This window comes from Chinchilla lanigera, unplaced genomic scaffold, assembly GCF_000276665.1.
Source record: "Chinchilla lanigera isolate Chin_1 unplaced genomic scaffold, ChiLan1.0 scaffold00044, whole genome shotgun sequence".
NCBI classification, from domain to species: Eukaryota; Metazoa; Chordata; class Mammalia; order Rodentia; family Chinchillidae; genus Chinchilla; species Chinchilla lanigera.
Window position 1 is genome coordinate 12,450,988 of NW_004955445.1, and position 26,819 is coordinate 12,477,806.

The 26,819-nt window shown below is 40.4% G+C and overlaps 1 protein-coding gene across 1 annotated transcript; it reads right to left on the reverse strand.

The window, feature by feature from the left end:
• Positions 1-656: 656 nt before the first annotated feature.
• Ywhab (tyrosine 3-monooxygenase/tryptophan 5-monooxygenase activation protein, beta) lies at positions 657-23,264 on the reverse strand. The gene is made up of 6 exons (XM_005392462.2): positions 23,056-23,264; positions 7,739-8,041; positions 5,493-5,616; positions 3,899-4,062; positions 2,777-2,872; positions 657-2,501 (listed from the first exon to the last, which is right to left on the reverse strand). The coding sequence occupies exons 2-6, from the start codon at positions 8,036-8,038 to the stop codon at positions 2,445-2,447; spliced, it is 741 nt and encodes a 246-aa protein (XP_005392519.1). The 5' UTR covers positions 8,039-8,041; positions 23,056-23,264; the 3' UTR covers positions 657-2,444.
• Between the last annotated feature and the right edge of the window lie 3,555 nt (positions 23,265-26,819).

The following is a 26,819-nucleotide window of genomic DNA, read 5'->3' on the forward strand; positions in this document are numbered from 1 at the left end:
TTTCCTCTCCTGGGAAATGTATTTTTAGGAGTGGGGAATCTCCCATGAGGAAACAGTACTGTAGGTAAACAGCAACAGGGCGTAACACAGGCATGAGTATTAACCACGGAGATGACCAAGACTTAGAAAGTTTCACTGTATCTCTAGCTTGGTTTTATTTCAGTTTTTCTTTTAAAAAGGAATGGGGTTTGAAAGCAATGTTGTGCTGGGCGTGGCGATGCACGCCTGTAATCCCAGCACTCGGGAGGCTAAGGCTGAGGCAGGAGGATTCTTGCCAGTTGGAGGCCAGGCTGGACTACAAAGTGAGTTCAGGGCCAGCCTGAACTGCACAGCAAGACCCTGTCTCAAGAAGACTGAAAAAAACAACAAAAAAAAACAAATGAAAGCAATGTTGTCCACACTAAACCTTACAAGTCACAAAGGACCTAACACCTGGATGGTTTGCTGTGGAAGGTGGAGAGGCAGCAAGTAATGGGTGGGACGAGGATATGACAATTTCTTCCCCTTTGCCACCACACCTTGACTTCTGATTCCAAAGAATAAAAATAAACCCGTTTTCCTATTTTTAAAGAAAATAGAGCCAAAAATAAGTGTGATCACAATAGTTAGATCTCGTAGTGATAGAGATGGGGTTAACACATCAATTCACAAGCAACTAACTGATAAAATTTTTTATTTTGCTTTTGAATTTTTACACTTTTCCTGATTATTCCGTGTAAGGTGAAACTAGAACTGTTTAAAAGACATACACAAATCTAGTACATCAATAACCAGGGGTTTTTCTTTTTTGCTATACTATTTCACAACCACAGGTGTGCTTGCTAGGCAATATAACCATCACAGAAGCAAACATTAGGCAGAATACTGGTAAGGAAAAACAAAGCAAAGAGCTACCAGATATACAGACAGGCTTGGTTCCACATTCACTACTGCATTTTCAAGCGCCAAGTATGAACTGCACATTTTTTTTCAGCTAGAGAGGAGAGAGGGATTTTTTTTTTTCTTTTTTGGTTTGTTTTAAATCAGTGCATGTTTTCTCATTTCAGCAGATGAACCAACAGATAGATGCTACAGCTACATGGAATGTTGAAGGTACAGGGGTGATACTGTGAGGCCAAAAGGCCTGGCTACTCTTGATTCTCTCCACGGCAGTGTCCATGCAACTTCCCTGCATCACAGGGTCTTGTTTAGACATGTCTGAGTACTGAGCTGGATGAGTACACCTGGACCTAGTGATGGACACAAGCATTACTGGGGCTGGATGCAATGCAGGGCGAACTCATGAATATTCAGAAAAATTTTTTTGGATTCAGATCATGGTGTGACTGAAGAGCAAGCATGCTGAGAACTGGAAGAAAGGCCAGAAGCTCTTCAACAACTCTCTGAAGCAAGGCCTGCTCACCAGCGTCTCTCACCCTGTCCATACAGTACAAAAAGTGAACAACAGACAAAGAGGAAATTCCGAAAGAAAAGAAGGTAAGGAAGCAGGACATAAAGAGGGAAAGCAAAGCCAAAGTTAACAGCCAAAAAGACAAGGGAAAAAGTGTTTTGATTTCAAAATTCAAATGCTCAAAGCTAGGACAAACCCCAAGTACTCTCACTTGAGTACTCTTCAGGTGAGAGGGGATCTCCACAGAGCATTATTCTCAAAGCTGTTATCCAGCAAACACAGGGTGGCTTTCCCCTCTTTAGCGAAGTGATAATAAGGAAAAAAGATCCCACTGTTTTCACAAGTTGCAAACAGTAACATTGCCATAGGAAAGGGAGTTTAGTAACACGTTATAGGAGCACTGGACCTTTTCACGGTGTCATAACCCAGTTATCTGCCACAAAGAATTTCAATTTCAGGCTTTGAGTTTCCTCAGAGGAAGACACTGTAGACATTTGTGGTTATGAACTTTAGAGCGGCAACAGCCCAAACTGGTCAAGTGCCTGTAACCTGAACCACAGCAGAATTACTGTGAATTACCATTAATCTTGGATGCCAAATGGTAAGTGCCTCACTCCAAGTCCCAGCATCACAATAAAATCTATAACTTTCTGTACAACTTTACAACAGAATTGTATTTTAGTGACCATTTTGATATCAGATTAAATTTCCCAAAAAGTTACACATAATTCAGGTCTATTTTTCTACCAGTAAGAGTTCTGCTAAGTTACAAAACCCCATAATCACAGTGTTCAGTTTTTAAAAATTAAACAGTAATCCTGTCAATGTTAATCAAAATCAGAGCTTCAAAATGCTGTGGCATTTATGTGACCAATCTGAGTTTTAGATTGATACCAGCTGTTTATCCTATGGACCATTCTTGCTAGACTGAGGCTGTGAAAAATCGAAAAGTCGACGTACGAATTTTTTTTCTTTTTTTTTTTTTTTATCACACAAAGGGATATACGTGGAGGGTACAGAGTGACACTGAACAGATCACAAAGCACAATAGACATTAGTTTTCTCCCTCCCCAGCATCTCCTTCATCGCCCTGGTTTTCCGACGTCCAAAGCTGCAAGGGAAAAGAAAAAAAGCTATAATCAAAAGAGAGCGACTAAAACTCAGGGTGGCACGGTCTGTGCCTTATCTCACTCAACCATTTAAAACACCTCCTGTTTTATTGTAGTGATGACTGCCAAGGTCAAAACATTAGCAATGATTTTTAATTTAACAGTTTATACTTTTAGCCATATTTTACGCAATACAAATTCCTCTTCAATCTTTGATAATAGTAACTACTGAGTAGATAAATAGGAAAGAGACTATAAACTCTCCAGAAACACTTACAGTGAGATTGTCCCTAAGTAACTGCATGATCAGTGTACTGTCTTTGTAGGACTCTTCATTCAGTGTATCCAATTCAGCAATGGCTTCATCAAATGCCTAAAACAAACAACCGTTAGCAGGAAATCTACAAGTTCTCTGAAGTGAGTTTAGCCCAACATCTTTTCTGCCAACAGGTGATTATTATTTCTCTTCTTCCGTAGTATTTTGGAGGAACTTGGGCTATTATTACTTTCTTTGCTAGTTTCTTCAAGAAGTATACCATGCATATTTATAAAGCACCAACCAACAACGATGATAATTCCTAGATTAGAACTTTGCTTTACCTAACAAGTAAGCATTATTACTGCTAAACGTAGCATACTTCTTTCAGGCAAACTCATGGAATTCCTTTTTTGTCTTGCCATATTGGGGACTGCACCCAGGGCCATAGCCATTTTATTTTTTATTTTGAGAAAGTGTCTTGCTAAATTGCTAAACTGCCCATACTGGGCTCAAACTTGCAATCCAATCCTCCTCCCTTAGCCTCCCAGAGTGTTGGGATTACAGGCACTCACCACCATGCCCAACTGCAATTTCTTGACTACTAAAGAAATTACTAGTACTCCCTTAAAAAAGAAAAAAGAAAAAAAACCCTCAAAAATTGTAGATACAAAAGACAAGTGAAAAAGAGTGAAGCTCTTCACTAAACCTGATTTGCTTAAGTGGACAACTAATTTCAGCTACCTTTTCTAAATTTAAAAAATAAAAAGTAGCAGTGCACAGCTTGAAAGATAATAAACACGAAGCACATGAAGAAATACCTGATTCCTTCTGTTTACACAGCCACAGGCTCATATCTTAGTACAAACAAGCATGACAATACATAACCAAGTCCCAAAGTTTGACGACAAACAAACCAACCTCACCTAGAATTTTCTACCACCATCCTCAAAAAACAGTAATCAACTCAAAGTCAGTAGGTGTTGAGAAGGAATCACAAGTAGGTTTGTATTTCTTTCAAAGATAACCCTTCTCTAAAAAATATTTTTTAAAAAATTCAAGACAACGCGGGATAAAAAGAAGTTAAATCAGAAAGCACCGCACTGCCTTCTACGAAAAGAGACCACCAAGGGTCCTTCTCACCGTTTTTGCCAGGCTGCAGGCCTTTTCAGGAGAGTTCAGAATCTCATAGTAAAAGACTGAGAAATTAAGCGCCAGGCCAAGTCGAATTGGGTGTGTTGGCTGCATTTCTTTCTTACTAATTTCAAATGCTTCCTGGTAAGCCTGCTGGGAGTTCGACACAGTGGCTGCAAGAAAGAGGACAAAAATTAAGGGATGCATTACACACTAGATTTGCTATCAAATTATTTTAACAAACTAGGCTGACGCAAATGAGCCATCAAAATGAGGTGTCAGTGCCACCACCATTCAATTAAATGTCTGTTAAATGTTTATCTTAAATCAGGTATTATACTATATTAAATACTTTGGGGTAAACAAAGATGACTGTGATAGTCTAAAGGAGCAGCTAAAATACACAGGCATAGCCTTTAACAAGAGAGAAAGCAGAAAACATTATGCCCTAGTAAACAGAAAACAGGCTTTGACAGTCAGCAGACCCAAACTTTAATCCCCACCTTTTACTTCCTAGGTATGTGGGTTTGTGGCTTGGAGCAAGTAAAACCCTCTGTTCATAAGTCATGCCTTCCTTTATTAGAAAACCAGGCAGACTTCCACCTGTCAAGAAGTTATATGAGGATAAATAGGACTCCAAAGTATTTGGCACATAGTAGGCACTTAATGTACGCTATAATTATCAGAGAAATGCATCATGATAGTGGTTTTATACCATCAGATACAGTTAAGTCTCTCTTATCTGTGCAGTGTATGTTCCAACACACCAGTAGATGCTTAAAACTATGGACAGTACTGAGGCCTGCACAACTTTTTTATACACACATACCTCTGGTAAGTTTATGAACTAGGGCACACTAGATTAAAGATCGCTAATTACAATACAGAGCAGCTATAAAAAACAGTGTAATACAAGTTTACACTTTGCAGTGGTAAGTAAAGTAAGGGCTATCTGAACACAAGCACTGTAACATTGTGACAGTCCACCTGATAAGCAAGGTGGCAACCAAGTGACCAGTAGGCAGGTAACACATATAGGGTAAATATGCTGGGCAAAGAGATGATTCATCTCCTGAGGAAGATGGCATGACATTTCATCCATTACTGAGAATGTGTGTAATTTTAAACTTATGAATCATTTATTTCTGAAATTGTCCATTTAATATTTTTAGACCATAATTGAGCTTGAGTAACAAACTGGGAAAAACAAAACCATACTAAAGGATAGACTACTATACGTTAAAGTTTCGCCTCTAAAAAGAACTACCAATCAATCCTCAAATACACCACAATCAGACTCTTTAATGCCCTCAATATTTGCTCCTTAGATACATCTTGATTTGGCAACACCCATGACCTCATCCATCACAATGCTATGGGCTTTTAAATTCTGCTTACTGTGATGTTAGTATCTACAGTGAACTGACAAAGCAAAACCCCAAGGTCATTACGAAAGAAGCCTAAGGGCCAGAGGTTTAGTTCAGCAGCACAACACCTGCCTGGCAAGCGTGAGGTCCTGAGTTCGATTCCTGGTACAAAAAAAAAAAAAAAAAAAAAGAAGCCTAGCTCTACTGTTGGTTAAAAACTTTTAAACGTTACTTACTTTGTTTATTATCTCCAGATGCCACCTCAGAAAGATACCTAAAATAATCTCCTTTCATTTTCAAGTAGAACACCTTACTTTCTGGTTGGGTAGCATTGGGAATAAGGTATTTGTCCAACAGCTCCTAAAAAATGATTCACATTGTTAAGAATTTTGAATTATTTACAAAGTGTTAAAATTATGTTTGAGATTTAAGGTACATACTACCACTACCAATTTTCTTTGAAGACTTTAAAAAAAAAGCAAAGCATTTTTGATCCAAGTCACTTGTTTTAGCCTAGGTCAAAACAGCAGATGCCTATATTCTTCTGTTAAAAGTCACTTTCAACATCCATAAGGGATTAACTAAAATACAGCTATTACAGTGCAATGCTAGGAAAAAACAATGATGCAGAGCTACACTGGTAACATGGAAAGGCTATCAAAAGAAATAGTGAAAAACCAGATTACAACCACAAGAACCCTATTTTAATATTAAAATACCTATGTAAACATGAACACAAATACATGGGGGAAAGGATTATATTAATAATGGTTTTCTGGGTGATAGGATTAGAAGTGATTTTTTTACTTTACACTCTTCTGCCCTGTCCTTTAGAAAAGAGAAAAAAATACATACGTATATAAAAGCTTCTGTAATTAGTGCAAAAAATTCTTTCTATTCTGGAAGGAGAAATGTAGTAACAGAACAAAACTGCAAAAACTGAAGTTTATAATCAATCTGACCTGGGGAAAAAACCCCTCCTCTGCTGCTTACTATCTGTATCCATACGACCCTACCCTATCAGGCTCATCACTCTGAGCCTCAATTTCCTTGATTATACTACAGGGGACCACAATGGCCATCTTCCAGAGTAGTTACGAGGGTAAGTAAGCTAATGTACATAAAGTGCTTAACACGTTGCCTGGCACGTAGTAAGCACTCAAAGAATCTAGTACTATTATTAATAATAAATTCCTTTAAACATTATGCTTACAACAAAAGTAGTTCTGAAGGAGTCCAAGCTTCGTATACAGAGCAATATTTTCGAAGAGTTGTTTTAGAATGTGGCATCCTGAAAAACTGGTTAAGAGGCAGTAAGTACCATGCTCTTCTTCACATTCTTTCAGATGCTCTTAAAAGCTGGTCTACATTTCAGGAATTATGGAACTTTCTCGCCCTTGGAATGCATGCCATACTTCATTTGAATACCAGATGTACCTAACATTCAGGAATTAGTGCACCATTAACAAACCCCCAAATGACCAACAGGCAACAAGTTTAGCCATGACACTCTTACATCCTCTATTAAAAAGAGAAGCTCAATGCAGTGCTTTAACTATAAGGGGATTTAACCAATCAGTGAGGAGATGCAAAGGGCGGTAGTAATTTTGACATTCTTTGCAGGCAAACTGGGTATAACTCATTATGGGTTAGGGAAGAGGAGTACTGCCTCATGGCTGATAAGCTTTGTACTGGTTTTCAAAAGAAAGGTGTCATGGGCAGTAACTTGGAGAGGCAGCCGGCAGGGGAGGAGGCGGATCAACAAGTGTGAATTTCTTTTCCCTTCAAAGCAGCCCTCACCGTTCATTTTTACCTGATTTCACCTGGAAGAAAAAAAAAGTTGCCAGTGGGCTCAGGATGTGAGGGAAAGACATTATGATCATGATTTGCCCTAGAATATGCATCCCTCCCATTCAACCCCAAACTATGGCCAGAGGGTATCAATCATCTGACTAGAACTCATATAAAAACAGGAGAGAAGAATCCCCAAACTACCTGTGATCTGGCTTTGGAAATGTATGCTGACCTTGACGGATATACCTAACTTTCAAACAAAAACAGAGTGGTACAATGTGAAGACATGACTAGAGAGGCTAAAAGGCGGCTCAGCTTTCTGATTCTGCCTCCTCTTTTGGAGATGATGTCACTATTCAGACTAATACACAGAATAGCCTATCTGCTGCTGCATCTATCTAAGATCCTGTCTACCTAGCCTCTATTTCTGAAGAAGAGATGGAGGGATGCTGACTAAATGTTCCTGTCTTTCACAGGTCTTCTTGATAAGTGAGGAAAATACCCTAGAAGTGATGAATAATCTCTGATCAAGCAAAGGATGAGAAAAAAAAAAATCACATCATATGCTTAAAAATCAACTGCAAATGGTTTGCAGCTTTCCAGTATACTCAGAAATCTCTCTCTGCAGTTCGACATTAAAGTAATACTATTTAGAAAATCACTTAGAACAGAAGCACTTGCCCCTTACCAGAACATCATTGCAGATGTCCTGCAGCTCCGCCTCTATCTTCTCCCGGTATTCTTTGCCCATCTGCTGCTTCTTTTCATTCCTCTCTGTTTTCTGTTCAATGCTGGAGATGACACGCCAAGAAGATCGACGGGCACCTACCACATTCTTGTAGGCGACAGAGAGCAGATTCCTCTCTTCATTGGAGAGTTCGTGCCCCTGTTCAGTGACTGCCTTCATAGCTGCAGCCATATCATCATAGCGCTCAGCTTGCTCAGCGAGTTTGGCTTTCTGTACCAGCTCACTTTTGTCCATGGTCATTCCCTACAACAAGAGCAAAGGAAAGCGAATATCAGACTTCAGGGTCCAGGAAATCCACTGTGAATCTTTCTCCAAGCCATCTGGATGCTTCCCTGAAAGCAAAACACCTAGTCCCCAATGCCATCAATAACACTGACTATGGGGCTGGGGATTTAGCTCAGCGGCAAAGTGCCTGCCTGGCAAGCGCAAGGTCGTGAGTTCGGTTCCTGGTACCGGAGAAAAACTAAAACAAAACAAAACAATAAAACAAAACACTGACTATGTACTGAGCACCTTGGTGTCAGATACTTCACCAAGGCCTTTAAATTATTTTGCTCAATTAATTTTCCCAGCAGTGGTACCAGGCAGTGATATTCATAACAACCTCTCCCTCATTTTTAGAGGTAAAGAAATGAAGGTTCAAGGAAGGTCCCACTGAAACCAGAAAGTGGGAGAGATAGGACTCAGACCATCTATCTGATATTAAATCTCTGGTTTTTCTACTATCCTTCTCTGCGCCTCCCTAACACACAGATACTGCTTAATAAAGTTTTCTGTAGAGATTTATGCTCAATATATGTCCTTGAAGTGCTTTCAGTAAGTACCTACTTTTTAAAATGACCCTACTCAACTCTCTCCTGTAACACAGAAAGCCCTCTCTCACTGTCCTAATTATCTAATTTTGATCAAATCGCTTTTCTCCCATAGTAGAGGGAAAAATACTTTAAGTACTACACTTCAATCAACCTTAAAACAAAAGCTATGGGAGCCATCATTATCCTATTCAGTGGTGGTATCGTCTCATCCCGATCCCTTAACCTGAGTAAGAACATTACCAACTCTCTCAATGGGGCTCTTGTGAGAACAACTGACCTAATATACGGGAGGCATGTGCACTAATTCTATTTAGGGATAGGCTGCAACAGGTAAGAGCCTACAGGATGTACAGCCACAGAACACACCAATTCCTTTGAACCACAAGTGAGTTCATTTAAAAGATTCTGTGAAAAAGACAAAAATCTCCAAGACTTCACTTTATAATTTTATGTAATCCTTTATACAACCAATGAGTAAATACCTCTCATTTACCTCACCTTAATGAAGCTCTCACTATAATAATCACCACTATAGAGAGCATATAATGTTTACGTACTTTTTGGCTTAAATTTCTATATATCCATAGTCTGTGCCACAGACTAAAAACATGCTAATACCTTGAGGTTTAAAAAAATGAAATACTACTTTAAACACTAGCAGCATTTTTTAAAATAAATTCTTTTGTTACTATATACATGATTTGTTTTTTGGTTTTGTGGTTTTTTTTGTTTTATCTTTTTGAGACAGGGTCTCGCTATGCAGTTCAGGCTGGCCTTGAGCTCACTTTGTAGCCCAGGCTGGTCTCGAACTTGCAACAATCTTCCTGCCTCAGCCTCCTATATACATGTTTAGGATTCTAAAAATGATAGTTTAAAAAGAGAAAGTATAACCTTTACTTCTAAAATGATTTTGCTCCAAAAGTCATTTCTGTATCCTCATGAGAAAATTCTCTACAAAGAAACCTATCACATGAAAATAATTTATTAGCTAAAGTACAATGATATAACTTAAGCTAAAAATCCAGACAATTCAGAAAGAATTGATTCTTCAATTCAGAACTGATTTTTCTTTCTATGGCTTATTATCTAAGTCATACTCAGAGCTGTGTCCTATGTAAGGCTCATTAAATCTAAGCCTACACTCAGTGAAGCAAGTCTCATCTTGATCCACTTGACATCTTCACTCACAACAGTAGAATAAGACTATGGCAGAGATAACTATCCTCATGAAATATTCCATTTGCTTCTTTATATTTCTCAGCATCCACTCCTTAGCAATTAGAAGTTAGACAGTGGGTCTGTCCAGCAATAAGCAGAAGTGATGCTGTCTCCAGGCTGAAACTGTAAAAGTCCTATGTAGAGTTTCCCAGCTCTCTTCTGTGACAGCAGCCACCTAAGAGGCCAGGTATTCTAGATAGTGTGGTCACAAAACAGTGGACTTGGTCCCAACTGAGTTCCTGGGTGACTGTACAGTACAGTTTCCCACAGACCTGCACTGGACATGCAGTGTGAAAAAGAAACTTTTGTTGAAACACTGAAACACTGGAACTACTTGTTACCACAATATAACGTAGTCTACTTTATATAATAATACTATTTATCATCTTGTAATTACATACAAGTAGACTCTGTCTAATTTTCTTAACTATTAAAGTCTTTGGGATCAGGATGGTATCTCCATTTATTAAATAACCCTACTTCATTGTTCCTAAAAATGCCTCGCACAAGAGGTAAACCAGCCTTCAAAGATTTAACAAGTGGGCTGGGGATGTCGCTCAGTGGCACAGCGCCTGCCTGGCAAGCATGAGGCCCTGAGTTCAATTCCTGGTACCAAAAAAAAAAAAAAAGGTAACTTAGAGATCAATTTCAAAGTTCATAAAAAAGCACTTGTGCAACTCTACCTATGAACAATTCCAAACAATAAAGTTCGGGCCAAATTCTATTTAGTATTTTAATAGAGTAATAAGAGAAACACAAAGGACTGACATTGCTAAAGGATAGCACAGAAGTCTTCAACCTCACTAGGCTCCCAAACTAAGCACCCTCGCCAACCTTCTTAAGCATTTAAAACTTAACTCACGCTTGGAAAAATCCTGACTACTCCTTGGAACCTCCCAAACGTCCTCATCCTATTTCCTAAAATAAAATGTGGCCTTTTTGGTTTGGGGCCAACTATTTTAAGCTTCTTTTGGATCATCACAGGAGTTCTTGGAGAAGGGATACCATCACCACAGGACTATAATGCATACCTTTAAAATAAAATAACCTGCATTCATCTATGTTTCAAAAATTTTAATTACACATACACACAGGAACAACTTCAACAAACAAAACCCATAGCTAAATGCCCTAATGCCTACTGCTAACATAACTTTCAACTTATATAACATGGATTTTGAAGCATCTAGACCAATTTCAACAGGAAATGGGTTACACAACAACCAGCAGTTTGGAGGAAGGCAGCAGAGAAGGCAGAAATGAAACTGTTCCTCTTCCTACATCTCAATCCATCTCCCATCCATAATCTCTCCCTATTCCCATTGCTTTCAGTCTCTCATTCTCTCTGGCCCCCTCCGTATCTTTGCTATCAGACTCACCTTCTTAAAAGTCTTAATCACATTAATTTCTGCTCAAAATTTCTATAGTTCCCTGCTCCAGATAGTACAGTGAGATTTCCTGTTGGTGAAAGCTTGCCAAACTATCTTACCAGACTTCCCACAACATGACTTCTGTACAATATGCTTCTGTCAAAATGGTTCTCTTCCATATAAAGTGTGCTTTTCTGTCCTGACTACCAAGCCAAGCCAATCCCTCTACCTGAAGGGTCTTTTCCCATTTATTCTCAATACAAAGTTCTTCAGAGCACAATTCAAATGCCATCTTTTCCATGAAATCTTTCTTAAAATTGAGTTGTGTAACTCAAAACCATCAGCCATAGCGTGGCTGTTCATTTGAAATGTGACTAGTGGGCCGGGCGTGGTGGCACACACCTGTAATCCCAGCACTTGGGAGGCTGAGGCAGGAGGACTGTTGTGAGTTCGAGACCAGCCTGGGCCACAAAGTGAGCTCAAGGCCAGCCTGAACTTCAGAGAGAGACCCAGTCTCAAAAAAGACAAAAAAAAAAATGAAATGTGACTAGTGGCATCTATTGAAATCATATTTTGGATACAAAGTGTTAAGTAAAAAATTTAATTTGTGTTTTGTTTGTAGTGCTAGGGATCAAACCCAGGGCCTGCACATGCTGGGCAAGGGGTCTATACCCACCCTAGACGATTTTTACACTTTTAAAAACCACATGTGTTTCACGTCTATTTCGAATGGACAGATGAAAAATACCATCATAAAACATTTTATCTATACCTATCATAGTATCTTGTAATATTTCTTCAGTACTAAAATTATTTGTAAATATCTCGAGTTCCTTCCTATACAATAAGCTCCTTTGGTGCACATCTCCCATAACATCCTGCATATAAATGAATAAATATCTGCTGAATGAACAGATCCTGAAATTAAAGATTAAAAATGCAAATTTTGGTAACATTTTCTCATCTCTCAAATAATACAAAATCCTCCTCTGCCTTAGCACATTAAATTCTTGTATTTGTACCTCATTCCCTTACTTTAAAACTACTCTTCCTAAAATACCTTTTTAGTTATGCCTTCTTCACCCTTATTCAGTAACTTCCGATGATTCCCTTTAGGTTATCCCACAAAGTCAAAACTCTAGCAGGTTTTCAAAGTCCTTAAAGCTTGGCTCCTCCTTACCTGTTTGTTATGCGTCCTCCTCCATTATTCTCCAACAGGTATCCTCCCTCAAGCTGGACCTTACTGCATGCCCTATAAACACACCTGAAACTAGTTTCCCTTCTCATGGATGCTGTGCCATATACAGTACTTTACTACCTGCTATGCAAACCCTACCCAACCATCTACGGCTACAAAGTTCTGCACAAGACTCAAACATACCTGGGTCATTACACAGTACACTCACTCTTTATGATGTTCTATCATACAGAGGACAAGAGCTGTTTTACAGTTTCATGCATGTGCCCTCAAAGGAAAGTTTCACAAGCATTTCAAATTTAATTTCTAAAATTTCACTAAGTATAAAACTCCTGCTCAATAAAAATGCCGTTTTTCAACATTGATTACTGAAAGAAACAAGAACAAAGGCTACCTAGATGTGTTACAGCAGAAAGGCCACTGGACTATGTGTCAGCACAGTCTGCTATTAAGTAACAGTGAAAGCTTCTTAAATCTCAGTCTTCCAAGCTGTATAAATGAGGATAACAGGATCTCTTTTAAGAGATTTGCTATAAACATAAGACACAGAGAATTTAATAGTATATGTGGAAATCATTATTTTAAAAATGCATGGTACACAAACTTGAAGTACTTTATTTCTGTCACAGGACCTACACATCACTTTTTTTTTGAGCCAAGATCTTCCTATTTGATTCATGCTGGCCTTGAACTCGCTGTGTAGCCCAGGCTGGCCTGGAACTTGCAATGATCCTCTTGCCTCAGCCTCCCAAGGGTTGGGATTACAGGCATGCACCGCTATGCCTGGCTTCTTCTGAGACTTTGAATGAAGTTCCCACGAAGAAAATATTGCCAAGAGAGGCTTTATTTGCTTCCTAAAATGCTTTAAAAAGACCAAAGTGTTGGGCCGGAGATATATCTCAGTGGCACAGCACCTGCCTGGCAAGTGCAAGGTCCTGAGTTCAAGTCCCAGTACCAAAAAAGAAGTCCAAAGTCTTTGTCATTAGGCCTGGCACCAACCCTACAGAGTCGAAGATACAAGAACAGGTAAACTCATCACTCATTAGAGGCTACAGGATGTCTAGCCCTGCAGTGAACCTAGGGATACATGCCTTGGCATATTTGGGGAAGACAGTGACACACTTGAGAACAAGAGTTCTCAAGCACGCCTACATAGTGACAATAGAAAGCTAGAGGACTGGGGAGCATCTGCTGATATATGCACAATTTCCTTAGTGAAAAACTGAAAGCAACCTAAATATCCAACAATAAGAAAATGTTTTTTTAAAAAATAAAGACACACACAGAGAAGGTATAAGACTGCGTGGCTATCAAAGAAGGGATTTAATGTCACCAAAAAATGTATTTAAGAGCTCTGGAGGGAGAGAGTAGAGTGGCACACACCTGAAATCTCAGCTACTCAGAAGGCTGAGCCAGGAGGATATAAGTTAAAGGCTGGCCTGGGCAACATTTTTAAAAGGGTTGGGATTGAAGCTTAATGACCGTGCACTTGCCTACATGTATAAGGCCCTGGGTTCAATCCCCAGCATGGAAGAAAAAGGGAAAAAAAGCAAGCTATGAATGATGGGGGAAGAAAGCTGCACAATGATATTTCGAATCTATTCCTTTCAAGAATATTACAACATGATTGGAAATGTTAGCCCAAATGGCTAACAGTGGCCATCACTTCAGCACATAGTATCTCTGAATTATAAAATTAAAAAAATTTCATTCTCTTTTATTTTGTTCACCTTTGTGAATTTTCTTCTGGTATATGTAACAACTTTCTGAAAGCCTTTTTTTCCCTATGTCTCTCCACTCATAATACAGACCAGCTTGCTCTGCCTCCTCTTTCTATATAGTCAGTGCAAGAACACAGCCTATGGAAAGCACCAGGAGGCCAAAATATGTGCTTTATAAGAAAAATAATTTTAATGGAAAGCAACTAATGCAGAGACAAATAGCTATGAAAAATAATTCACAAAATAACAGGACTTCCTTTAACAAAACCCTAATTCAGACAACAAATATTGAAACAATAACCAACCTAGCCCCTCTTCAATTCTCTGCCTATTATTTGTATAGTCGTGTTCAAAATTCTGAGAAATCATTTCCCAGGGCCAGGGCAGACACCCAAGAAACAAAAGTACAGGAGTATCCACCACTAATCCCTATCTATCTATTATCTACCTATCTAGCTAGCTAGCTAGCTATCCAGCTATCTAGCTATCTATCCAGCCATCTAAAAAGCACTACAAAGGAAGAAAACAGTTAAAGACAGCTATGGCCTTCAAAGGCATTAAGTTTCAACTCTACTTTGTTTTCAAGGAAAAGAACATGTTTGATTCCAAAATTGTAAGCTTTAATTGAGATTAATAATATGTTAGAAATTTAAAAGGAGGATTCCATTACCTACTACATGTTAGGAATTACCCTGGCTTTTCTATAAAACATGGTGGGATCTGTATATACTATACAGAAAAGCTGTATATACTATTGAAATTAAGTGAGTTCCCCTATATTTTCATAGTATAACTTCTCTGAATCTATACTTTTAATGTTAATCGTAGTCATTGATAGCTATCAGAATAGATGATGTAAGTCTGACACAGTGGTAGGGATGTGTAATCCCTGCATTCTGGGAAGCTGAGGCAGAAGAATCTTAACTTCAAGCCCAGTATGAGTAACTCACTAGCTGAATGAGACACTGTCTCAAGGAAAAAAAAAGTGAGAGGGAGAGCGAGCGAGAGAGAGAGCGCGCGCGTGTGAGAGCTCAGTGTAAAAGTTCTGGATTTAAAACCCCAGTATTAAAAAAAAAAAAAAAAAAAGCGTGTGAGAGCTCAGTGTAAAAGTTCTGGATTTAAAACCCCAGTATTAAAAAAAAAAAAAAAGATGCTGCACATAAAAGCCTGAATCACTGGTAGCGAACCTGTGGCACATGTAGCTGTCTGTATCACTGAAAACCCTATAAGGTTTGCCATCACTAGGCTATATGGTACCACTGGTCAGAATAAAGGCTGATGGCAAATATTCTTGCTTGTAAGCTACTTTACAAAAATGTAATGCATATAACCAACCCAATGTGTATTGAAATAACTGAAATGAACATATTACCAGTATTTCCAATAATTTTTTGGATTATTCACTGAGGACTGCAAAAGAAACACAAGCAGCACAGTCCTCCCCTTGGAGAGCTGAAGTCTAATGGCAGAACAAAAAAAGATGGCATGTATTTAAGAGTTACAATGCTTCATAGAAAAATAACCAGCTAGAATACAGGGAAGAGGCTGAATTTAAAAGGATATGGGCCCTTACTCCTATTACAGGGGTGGTACAGCTGTGTGTACGACAGAAAAAGGGAACTCAAAATGGTGATAAGAAAAACATGTACGAAGAAAGCACATTTATGTTTTTAGACAACAAAGACTGCAAAAGTAACAGCAAATAAAGAAAAGAGAATAATTATTAGAGAGAGGAAACTGACAGAATAGCTTAAAAATCTAGGCTCAAAAGACTCACTGGGCCAGACATGGTGCCACATACTTGTACAGTAATTCCAACACAAGAACCTGAGGCAGGATTATGGGTTCCAGGTCAGCCTGTACATAGTGAGACCTTGTCTCAAAAAACAAAGTTTTGCCAGGCACTGTAGTACACGCCTATAATCCCAGCACTCAGAGGCTGAGGCAGGATTGTTGTGGGAGTTCGAGACCAGCCTGGGCTACAAAGCTCAAGGTCAGCCTGAAATGCATCACCTCTGTCTCAAAATGACAAAAAAAAAAAAAAGTTTCAAAGGGATGAAACTGTCTTTTTTTTTCTTTTTTTCTTTTTATCTTTTTGAGACAAGATCTCACTATGCAATTCAGGCTGGTCTTGAACTCACTTTGTAGCCTAGGCTGGCCCTGAACTTGCAGCAACCCTCCTGCCTCAGCCTCCCCAGTTCTGGGATTATAGGCATGCGCCACCACACCTGGCAAAAACTATTAATTCTAAACAGTATTCACAGATGTACCACTCCAAAGCATCCACAGCACCATAAAGTAGAACTTATAACTCTGAAGTTGTTCTGAAGGAAAAATGTACCAAACTATCACAGGAGGGATGGAGAAAGTCAGCAGGAACAGTTGGTTAGTGGGTGTTATCCAAAAAAAGTTAAGTACTCCTGGCTCTCAAAGAAAACTACTCACTGAAAAACACCTACTCTAAAAATGTGTGCAGTGCTACACACAGAATTTTAAGAGTTTTGTAATAAATTTAATTTCATTCAAACACTTGCAGGTTCTTTATTAGAAACACGGCATATCTGACACAGAAAGTTACTAGATTTATGCCCAATGGAAAGTGAATTGTGAAGGGAAACTGCACCACTATTTCAAAACCCCTTCATTCTTTCAGATCAGGTGTTAAAGATAATTTCTAATTGTGTCTAAAAAGACAGTATGCTAATCCTACACACCAACTGCAAGGGTTACTTGATTTCTGAGAGTCTCAGTGTTCTCATCCACAAAACAGGCAAATCTATTTAACAGGGTTCTCGTAAGAAGTACACCTGCTTTTGGTCCAAAACATTTAACACAGTCTCTGGACTCCGCAGGCACTCAAACAAGGGGCAGCCACAGTGCACTGCACATACAAGTTAACAAACAAATGGTCAATGAACGAAAGGACACTTACTATGTACATCATTTTCAGGCTGCTTCCTAAAACAAACTCTAAAAGAAAGGCATATATCATACACTTTTGTGTACACTTTACATACACTTTTTTGTAAAACAGTATTTATCATAGTTTACTGTAAATGTCTTGGTTGGCTCCTATACTGGATTGTGAGTTTAAGGCAGGAATCCAACCAGACTTTTGATCTTTAGACAACGTATAGCACAACACCTACTACACTGAATATCAAACCATCTGCCCAGGTGATGTATTGTTCTGTTTTGTTTGGTACTGGGAACCAAACTCAGGACTCTGCGCTTGCCAGGCAGGCACTCGTGCCACTGAGCTATATTCCCGGTCCTGAATTTTTTAAAAGAAGTAAATAAGTTGTTATTTTCCATGTGAAGACACAGGTAATTTTAAATTACTGACTGTACGTGTAGTCTTAGGCTCCTTTGTGAAAACAATCATTTCAGCCCTAACCAAGAGACAACACTACTCTTTCTGACTAGAATTTTTCATTATATTTATAGATTCAGCATTTCAATAAGTCCTTGAAATACTTTATATTCATCTGCTTCATTCAAATTCTCCATCTCCTCCAATTAGTTACCTATAAAAAAGCTAAACTGGCTAGCAGGCTTAATAAATAGCAAAAATACCTTGTATGCTCTTCTTAAGTGGGCAGATTTGTAGCAATGCATTTAATTCTAAATACCCTACGAAGCAGGTAACACTATCCCCTTTTATAGAGGTGACATGCTCAGGGTCACACAGCTATCTATGGCACAGGTGGATTCTTTCTTAATGCAGCACAGACCTCCTAAAGATCAGTTATAATTCTCAATGCTTCCTCAAGAAAAAGTTAGAATTGTCAATTTTCTTTAAGAATCATGCAAGATTATTAGAGTGAAGTTATAGTATATGTCAAAAACTCATTAAACTGTCAAAAACGTTTTAAGGTAAGGCTATATCTAAGGGCAAACAAAAATAATGGATGGGGCTCATATCTATTTTTGCCTTCAATGTGTTTGTCTTGGTGAAGGCCATTCGGAAATAACTCTTCTTGGTAAGAGTTATTTTACCAAAAAACAATGAAATAAACAACCAGGACAGGAAAAAATTACATAATGAAGAACTGTCCAGAATTTTTTTTTAAGAGAAGGCCAACTAACCTACAATCTCCTCAAATAACTTGTTCTTGTAAGGCTAATACTTATTTTCACCTCATTACAAGTATTAAAAACACTTAACTGCCTCTCTTAGAAGATACTTTAGTAGAGAAAGTAGTATGATTGGCTTTTAGCATACATTATGGAACAGAAAGTACTTTTGTCTTTTTTTTCCTCCTTAGACATTTTCCTTTGAAAAAAATTCCCTTGAATTCCAGCTTCACCTGTTTTTCTATCATGACAGGACTACTGTGACCATATTCATGTAGCGGTCAGGTTAGCTCTGGCTTTAAAGTTCCTTTATATAACTGTAATTTCCTGCCCCAAGTAGTGTGAATTGTTATCTCTGCCTAGAAAAATGTAAAAATCAAGGAACTTAACAGTCCCTTTACAAAGAAATTTTGGTTCATACGCCAACACAGACTCATGTGTTTGATGCCACTGAAAGAACCGTCAGCATGACAGGATATAATAATTTAGAATTTTCTCTCAACTTATACACATACATGTATTTGCTCACCTTCTCCTCCCCAACAAAATATGGAAAAATCCATGAAAATGGTATGATAAACAATTAATGATAATAATGACCAAACTATTTAGCCGGGCATGGTGGCGCACACCTGTAATCCCAGCACTCGGGAGGCTGAGGCAGGAGAATCGTTGAGAGTTCGAGACCAGCCTGGGCTACAAAGTGAGCTCAAGGCCAGACTGAACTACATAGCAAAACCCTGTCTCAAAAAGACCAAAAAAAAAAAAAAAAAAAAAAAACGAACTGTTTAGTAGGATTGTGTACCACAAAATAACTATTGAACTTTATCCCTAGTATGAATCTAGAAAACTAGATTTTTCAGTTTGCTTCCTGATAACAACCAACACAACTGTCCCCAGAGGCCAGAATGGGACCCAATCTCTTCTAATGGAGGACCCAATCTCTTCATTCTATCTAAAAAATTAGCTAAAATTCTGCTTAAGTACACTTACTTTAATAGGATACATGTAAAGAAAATTTAGGGATCAATGATGTTCACATATATTGTTCTATCACAAGCAGAAATCCTTAATGCCTTACAGCCAGACCACCTGGATTTGATTCCTGATTCCAGCACTTACCTTAGACTGTGTTTGTGTCCTTGGGAAAATTATTTTTCTCTGGAATCTTCATAGCACTTACCTCCCACTGGCTGTTCTGATGCTACTTCATCAATTGGTGAACAAATCACAAATGGATTCTATAGATTTTTCCACACTATACAGCACATATGCTATGCCTACATATGTGTATATACATGCATATGGTAAAAAAAATATTAAAAATCTATTATACAAACACTGATCAGTGGGTACTAAATCAGATAAGAGTCAGATGTTCCAGTGTGCCATTTTCCACTGCAGGTCACTACAGATAACAATCATGTATTTTGTTTGTCTTTGAGACAGGGTCTCACTATGCAGTTCAAGCTGGCCTCGGGCTCACTTTGCAGCCCAGGCTGGTCTCTAACTTGCAATGATCCTCCTGCTTCATCCTGCCGAGTGCTGGGAGTGCTGGGATTAGAGGCATGACCCACCATGCCTGGCCAACAATTATGTATTTTATATCGAAGAAAGCTAGAAGAACTTGGAACTTACACCACAAAGAAATAATAACAGGGCAGACAAACAGTTTAACCTGATTTAGACAATACTCCACTTACATACCCAGTTATGCACCTGCAACATCATCCTTCTCCTAAGGCAGAAGGCTCCCAGGTTCAAAGCCAGCCTCTTATAAACAATGAGAGCTTGTCTCATCAAAGAAAAAAAAAAAAGTCCAGTCATGGTGGCACAAGCCTATAATCCCAACACTCTGGAAGGCTGGGACAGGAGGATCACAAATTCAAATTCAGCCTGGGCAACTTAGCAAGCCCTTGTCTCAAAATAAAAAATTAAATTAAAAAGGTCTAGAGAATAGCTTAGTGCAAAGGCCCTGGATTCAAGCCCCAGTACTGGGGAAAAAAAAAAAAGAATGAAAATAAAGAAATGATAACATAGAGATGTTTAATCTGACTTCATAATATGTATAATTTTTATGTTTTTATGTATCAGTTAAAAAAATAAATTTAGAGGCTGGGGATGTAGCTCAGCAATAGTGTTTGGGTTTAATCCCCAGTACCACAAAAATAAATTCATTGATTTAAATTTTTAAAATATCTAGCCAGGCGTGATGGAACACGTCTGTAACCCCAGCACTCAGGAGACTGAGGCAGGAATCACTGCAAGTTCAAGACCAGCCTAGGAGGTCAGGGGTTACAGCTCAGTCTGGCAAGCGCAAGGTCCTGGGTTTGATTACTGGTACAAAACAAAAACCTGCATGACCAACCTAGGCTACAAAGTGAGCTCAAGGCCAGTTTGAATACCCTGTCTCAAAAAGACAAAAAAAAAAAAAAAATAACTGAACTTGTCACAACACATAACAGTGCATTATTATCTATACTGTAGAGATAACAATGTCTCAGAAAGACGGAATTTGCTATATGGAAAATAAAAGTTCTATAATACATCAATTTTTTGACATAACATATATTACGTACTAAAAGCAAGGTTGGGTCTTACCAGAATGTAACCAGAGAAAAAAGAAGTCAACTCTGGTTAAAAAATAAAGTCAAAGTTTCTGTTTATTTATTTATTTTTTTGTCTTTTTGAGACAGGGTCTCGCTATGCAGTTCAGGCTGGCCTTGAGCTCACTTTGTAACCCAAGCTGGTCTCCTGCCTCAGCCTCCTGAGTGCTGGGATTACAGGCGTGCGCCACCATGCCCCACAAAGCTTATGTTTAATATCTTACATTTATAGAAAGGCCTCATGACAACTGTGGAGACAGAGGAACTAAGAACTAGGGACTGATTAACATGCTAAAGATCTACAGTTAAGAAGTGAATCAAATTTAGCTAATTCCAACTTCAGTGCTCTGTTCCTGAATTCCAGCCAAATGGGGAAAATGCACTTTTTGCAGCAGCCACAATCTCTGGAGATTCTGCCTAGGGAACTAGTATCAAGGGAATTTGTTCAGCCTGATTTAATAGAGGCTGCCTGCCTGATCTATAGAGTTCCAATTCTAAAATGGCTTCAACATAACACTAGCACGGCCGGATGGGAAATGTACAGAAGATTATAGGGTAAGAACCATACTCCAGGGGCTGACAGTCCATAAATACTTGATGCAGATGAAAGAGGATATTCAATGTGAAACTAGGTTCGTGGTTTAGGCCAAATTACCTCATTTTTCATAAAGACTTCCATCTGTAAGATGGGTGGCTTCTTACTTCAGGCAGAGGCTAGAAAAATAATCCAGCAATTTCTGTTGGATTCCATTTTGAAGGCCTTGCTTAAAATTTTAACTTGGGTCCAGTAAAACCAATAGGTTGTACACATACCACACTGTGGGCTGCTAAAGGCATGGATCCAAGAAAAATGAGGGCTAAAACAAATGGGTAAGAAATGGGGTGCAAGGAAGGCAATCGAAAAGAAATTCACTGAAAATCAAGTAATACTGAAATATACACATAAATTTCTAACAGGAAAACGCAAAAAGCTGAGTAACCATGTGTTTGGTTCCATAAGCTGTATATGTACGTGGTTATACATGAACAACAAAGACAGTAAAACGTGCAGACAATTTTCATATTGTTGCAAGTTTCACCTTTCTCTTTTGGCTTTTTTTTTAAGAGTAAGAAAATTTATTGGAGAGAAGGAATGGGGAATAGCTATAACTCCTGAGAGGCAGGAGGGGTCCCGAATGGGTGGCTTCTTTTCGCTCTTGTGGCCTGCTGATTTTGTATATTCATAACATCATCTGCCAAACTCCCTCTCCCACACAAGGCAAGCAAAATCACAGCCTGATGCTATCTTGCCTTACCATAGAAAAACTGCACTGAAAGCAAGGACTAGAGACACGCATTTTTTACAGAAAGGCTGGCAAACTGTCTTACCAATGCTGCCACCTTTGAAAATCTCATTACATGCAAGTTCTCCATTTGCAATAGACAAAGATGTACCTTCCCCACCACCAAAGAGGCTACCAGGCAAATTTCAGACAGTAAAACATGCTCATGGGGAAATTTGGGGTGAGGACACAAAAGGTTCTGTCATTAACTGGCCGTAAATACCATGGACAAATATTGCAGTTCTCAGCCTGCTATTTTTCCCCTCGAGACCCAGCCTGATTCAATAACCGGTTCCAACAAATCTATCTCTTATTCAAACCTCAACTCTGCTCCTCCCAGGGAATCTAGAGTCCTAACAGGCTCCAAAACCGGTAAAGGGTGATAAAATGGCTTTACTGAAAAGTGGGGGTGGGGGGCCACTGCTGTCTCCCAAGGTTAAACTCCTTACTCATCCAGGGAGAGTGCGACAGAGGCATCCGCGCTTCAGAACTCGCGCGGTTTTAGTTTTATTTCAATTTCTGGAAGCCACAAGGCAAAGAGCAGAGGTGACAGGTCCAAAAGGGCCGGTTCTCCAGGACCCGGGCGCAGGGAGGGGTCTCGCGGGGGCGGGCACCCGGGAGTGAAGCGAGCGTCCGGGTCCACCGCCCGCCGGCCCCTCCCAGCGCAGCTCGGGCCGCACCCCGCCCGCGGGGAAGGGCCGCAGGCGGCCAGGAGGCCCGGGCTTCCTAGAGGCGGAGGGCCCAGCCCCGGAAACAGGGAGGGGCCGCAGTAAGGCTGGGCCCGCGCTACCAGCGGCCGCGCGGGACTAAGGAGGGGACGCACAGCTACGCCCGGAACCGACCCACGGGACAGCTGTCGCCGCCGCCGCCCTAGAGGGGCTTCGCGCTTGGGCCCCTGGGGGCCGCGGGCGGGCCTCGAGCCGCACTCACCGTGGGAGGACTGCAGGGAGGCAAAGGCGCTTCCGACAAAGCTGAGAGCGGTGACCGCTTCCTTCCCAAGCCCACTCCTCAGGAGGCAGCGCTGGCGGCAGCTGCAGTGGCGGCAGCGGCGGCAGCTACTCCGGCTGCGGAATCGCTGGTGGCGGTGGCGGCGGCAGCTCCACTTCCGCTCCGGCCACCACTTCCGCTCTAGCCCAAGTCCCGCCCCGCCCTGCGCCGTCTCCTCATTGGACAAGCGAAGCACGGGGTTGCCCGAGCCGCGCAGGAGGGGCACTGACGGAAGGGAGGAAGAAGAGAGGAGGACAGCGCTGCAGCGTGCGGGGGAGGGCTGCAGCGTGGGAGCTAGGAGGAGGCGGGCGCAGGGGAAGGAAGTAGGGCGGGGGAGCAAGAAGAGGTGGAAGGGAAAGGGCGGAGCTGGGGTGCTAGCGAAAAGATGGGCTGTGTGGGGACAACGAGGGCTGGGAGATTTTAGGGTGAGAATTTTCCGCTAGTTAGGTTGGGGACACGCCGGGCCCAGAGATTCCAAGGGTTTTAGGTCCCTACCCCAACCTGAAAGTAATCTTAACGAGGTTGGAGGGTGAAGTCAGTCCCATTTGCAGTCCAGAAATGCCTCATCCTGACATTTTCAGCCAATCCTTTTCAATCTTTCAGGGAACTTAATATTGCTCCTCAGTGGTAGCGAACCTATGGCACGCATGCCACAGCGGCGTGTTTGTTATCACTGGGAGCTCTAAGAGGTTCGCCGTCTCTGCATGCCTGAGGAGGGCACGTTTAAATCCTAGGAATCCAACACAGCAAAAGACCACAGCAAAGGTCTTTAAAAAAAACCCTGTATACTTCATGTCTTCTTTTGACAATTACGTCCTCCTCAAGGCTGTAGGGGAAGCTTCAGGGAAGGAAACAGGCTTCCATGGCTCCCCAGTCCCCTGATTGCTCGCACCATTACCTTTTACTCTCAAGGCAGTTGACTCAAACCTAGCCCTTCAAAATGTCTCTGCCCTCACGCCGGCAGTGTTTCTTTCTTTCTACAAATATTGAGCAAGCTTCCTCTTAGTGCTGGAGACAGAACCAGATAGGAAGGAGCCCTGCTGGTTTAGAGTGTACAGTGTGGTAGGAGAAAGTACAAAGTAGGTCTTTGTCATCTCCCCTGGACCCTCACTTAACCATGGACTTACCACTCTGCTCTCAACCCCGCCCCCATCAATTCCTAAGTGATTTTTTAAAAATGTCATGCTAGTTGGATCATCTTGCTTAAATTTTTTTTTTTCTTCTTTTTGAGACAGGGTCTCTGTATGCAATTCAGGCTGGCCTTGAGCTCACTTTGTAGCCCAAGCTAGTCTCGAACTCGCAACAATCCTCCTGCCTCAGCCTTGTCAATGCTAGGATTATAGGCCTGCACCACCGCTCCTGGCTTTGCTTAAGTCTTTTGATGATCCTTCAGATTCAGTAGCTCTTAAGCGCTTGCCTGGAAAACCTGAGGTCATGAGTTCGATTCCCGGTACAAAAAAAAAAAAAAGATTCAGTAGCTCTAACTGAGAAAATCAAGGTTTTCCAGAAGCATCCTTAACCCTTAAGCCGCTACCTGCTATTTTTTCCGTGTCATAAATATTCCAGTTTATTTGCATGACTCCTTTTATTGCCAGTGTACCATTCTAGTATTTCTAAACGGTTTGAGTTAATTGCCAACATTAAAAACCAGATTTTTCTGAGGAGAGAAATCTGCCTCTCTGCCTTCTTTGTGGCAACAACTGGCTTAGGCTAACAAGTGACTGCCTACTCTAGACTGGGCATGACCTGTCCAAAGTGTCAGATCCTTTCCTAACCTGAGTCTACCTTCTCATTTATGTTATCTGTTGTACTGATATTTGTGCCCCTGAGCCGTGGACTATGTCACATAGTTTAAACTGAATACTGTCCCACTTTTGAATTTGAACAAGTTCAAGCAGTGTGTTGTGTAATGTAAAAAGCATGGATTTTAATCAAAATCACTGGAGAGGTTTCCTAGTGCAGAACGCCCCCAGATGTGTCTTTGACAGACCAAAGACCAGTAGTCGGGTAATCAGACCAAAGGCCAGTAATCCAGTAATCAGATTGCAGTAAATTTTAATGTGACATGACTCTCTGTCTTATGTCCCCATCTAGAAAATAGCCTTGTGGGTCAGGGCTCCATGAGCAGGCAAGTTACATCATTGATTCATTGACTGATTAGAAGTGCCCTTTGCTGGGCCTCTCCAGGTGCCTGCTAACCAGCTGCGTGGATCTGCGCCTTTCACCGTCTCTGTGTTCTGGGCAAATGGTAGCTATAACTGACAGTGAGACAAAAATGCTAAAATATGCTGTGGTAGATGCAACCATAGAATGAATATTCATATGTGCAAGGTATTACAAGACCTTGAGAAAAGGGCACTCATCCCAATTTAGGAGTGCTGAGAGAAAAGAAGGAATGCCTGGAAGAGGAGGTACTTGATCTTTAGTGTTTTTTGCATTGGATTTTTTTTTCTTTGTAATACTGCAGATCTCAGAGACACTTTATTGCTCAACTGTGTCTTCAGTCCTTTGTATTTTTTTAATCACAAGGTCTTGCTAAGTTACCCATGTTGCCACAAACTTGCTATCCTCCTGCTTCAGCTTCCCAAGTAGCTGGGATTGTAGGTGTGTGCCAGCTTTGCATTGGAATTATAAAAAATTAATAGATGTTTTTAAGTACAGTTTGAAAAAAATTTGACCAGATAGTACAGAGTTTCAACATTCACCTCTTCCCACCCCCAGGAATGGCAGTCCTCTCATTAACATATTATATTCTTGTGATACATTTTTAAATAATTGGGGAACCAGTATTAGTACATTATCATCAACTGAGGTCCACAATTTATGTTAGAGTTTGTTGTTTTGTACACTTCTATAGGTTTTGACAAAAGGGGGACATGATGTATGGGGTGTGATAAAAAAAATACAGTGAGTGCCACTGCCAAGCACCAGAAGGGTGGGATCTTCAACATGAGAAGTGCATGTGGAACCTTAGTGTTTGACAAGTTTCAGTTTGTTCAGTGCAGTCAGTTGGGTGTGAGCTGAAGTTAAGAGACAGTTTATCTTTTAAAGTGTGCTGTGCTGGGGATATAGCTCAGTGGCACGAGTGCCTGTCTGGCAAGCACAAGGTCCTAAGTTTGATTCCCAGTGCCAAAAAAAAAAGTGTGCTGTAAAGCCAGGCGTGGTGGCCCATGCCTGTAATCTCAGCACTTGGGAGGCTGAGGCAGGAGGATCATTGCACATTCAAGGCCAGCCTGGGCTACAAAGTGAGCTCAGGGCCAGCCTGAACTGCATAGCGACACCTTGTCTCAAAAAGACCCCCCCTAAAAAAGTGTGCTGTAAATCATGGTCAAATATCATAGTCCAGTGGTAGTGAACCTATGGCATGTGTGCCACAGCAGGTTGTTGTATGGCTGAAAGCTCTAAAAGGTTCACCTTCACTGAGTCAATGCTATGCATTTTGCTTTAAACCAGCCCTAGGAAACGAATAGACCCAGTGAAGGACATCCACTTCTAATGATTGTGAATAAAATACTGTAAACATCAGTATGCAGATTTTCATCTGGACATTAAGTTTTCACTAATTTAAATACACAGAAGCATGACTTTTAGATCATGTGTTAAAGCAGTGTCTAGCTTTGTAAGAAACTACCAAACTGTCTTCCAAAGTGGCTGTACCATTTTGTGTTTCCACTAGCAGTGTGTGTGTGTGTGTGTGTGTGTGTGTG

Excerpts from the sequence above, each read along its gene's own strand:
- Ywhab (XM_005392462.2), bottom strand. The coding sequence starts at position 8,038 with ATGACCATGGACAAAAGTGAGCTGGTACAGAAAGCCAAACTCGCTGAG. Across the intron at positions 4,063-5,492 it reads ATCTGGAGATAATAAACAAA|CCACTGTGTCGAACTCCCAG; the intron begins GTAAGTAACGTT and ends TCTTTCTTGCAG. Across the intron at positions 2,873-3,898 it reads CCTGCAGCCTGGCAAAAACG|GCATTTGATGAAGCCATTGC; the intron begins GTGAGAAGGACC and ends TGTTTGTTTTAG.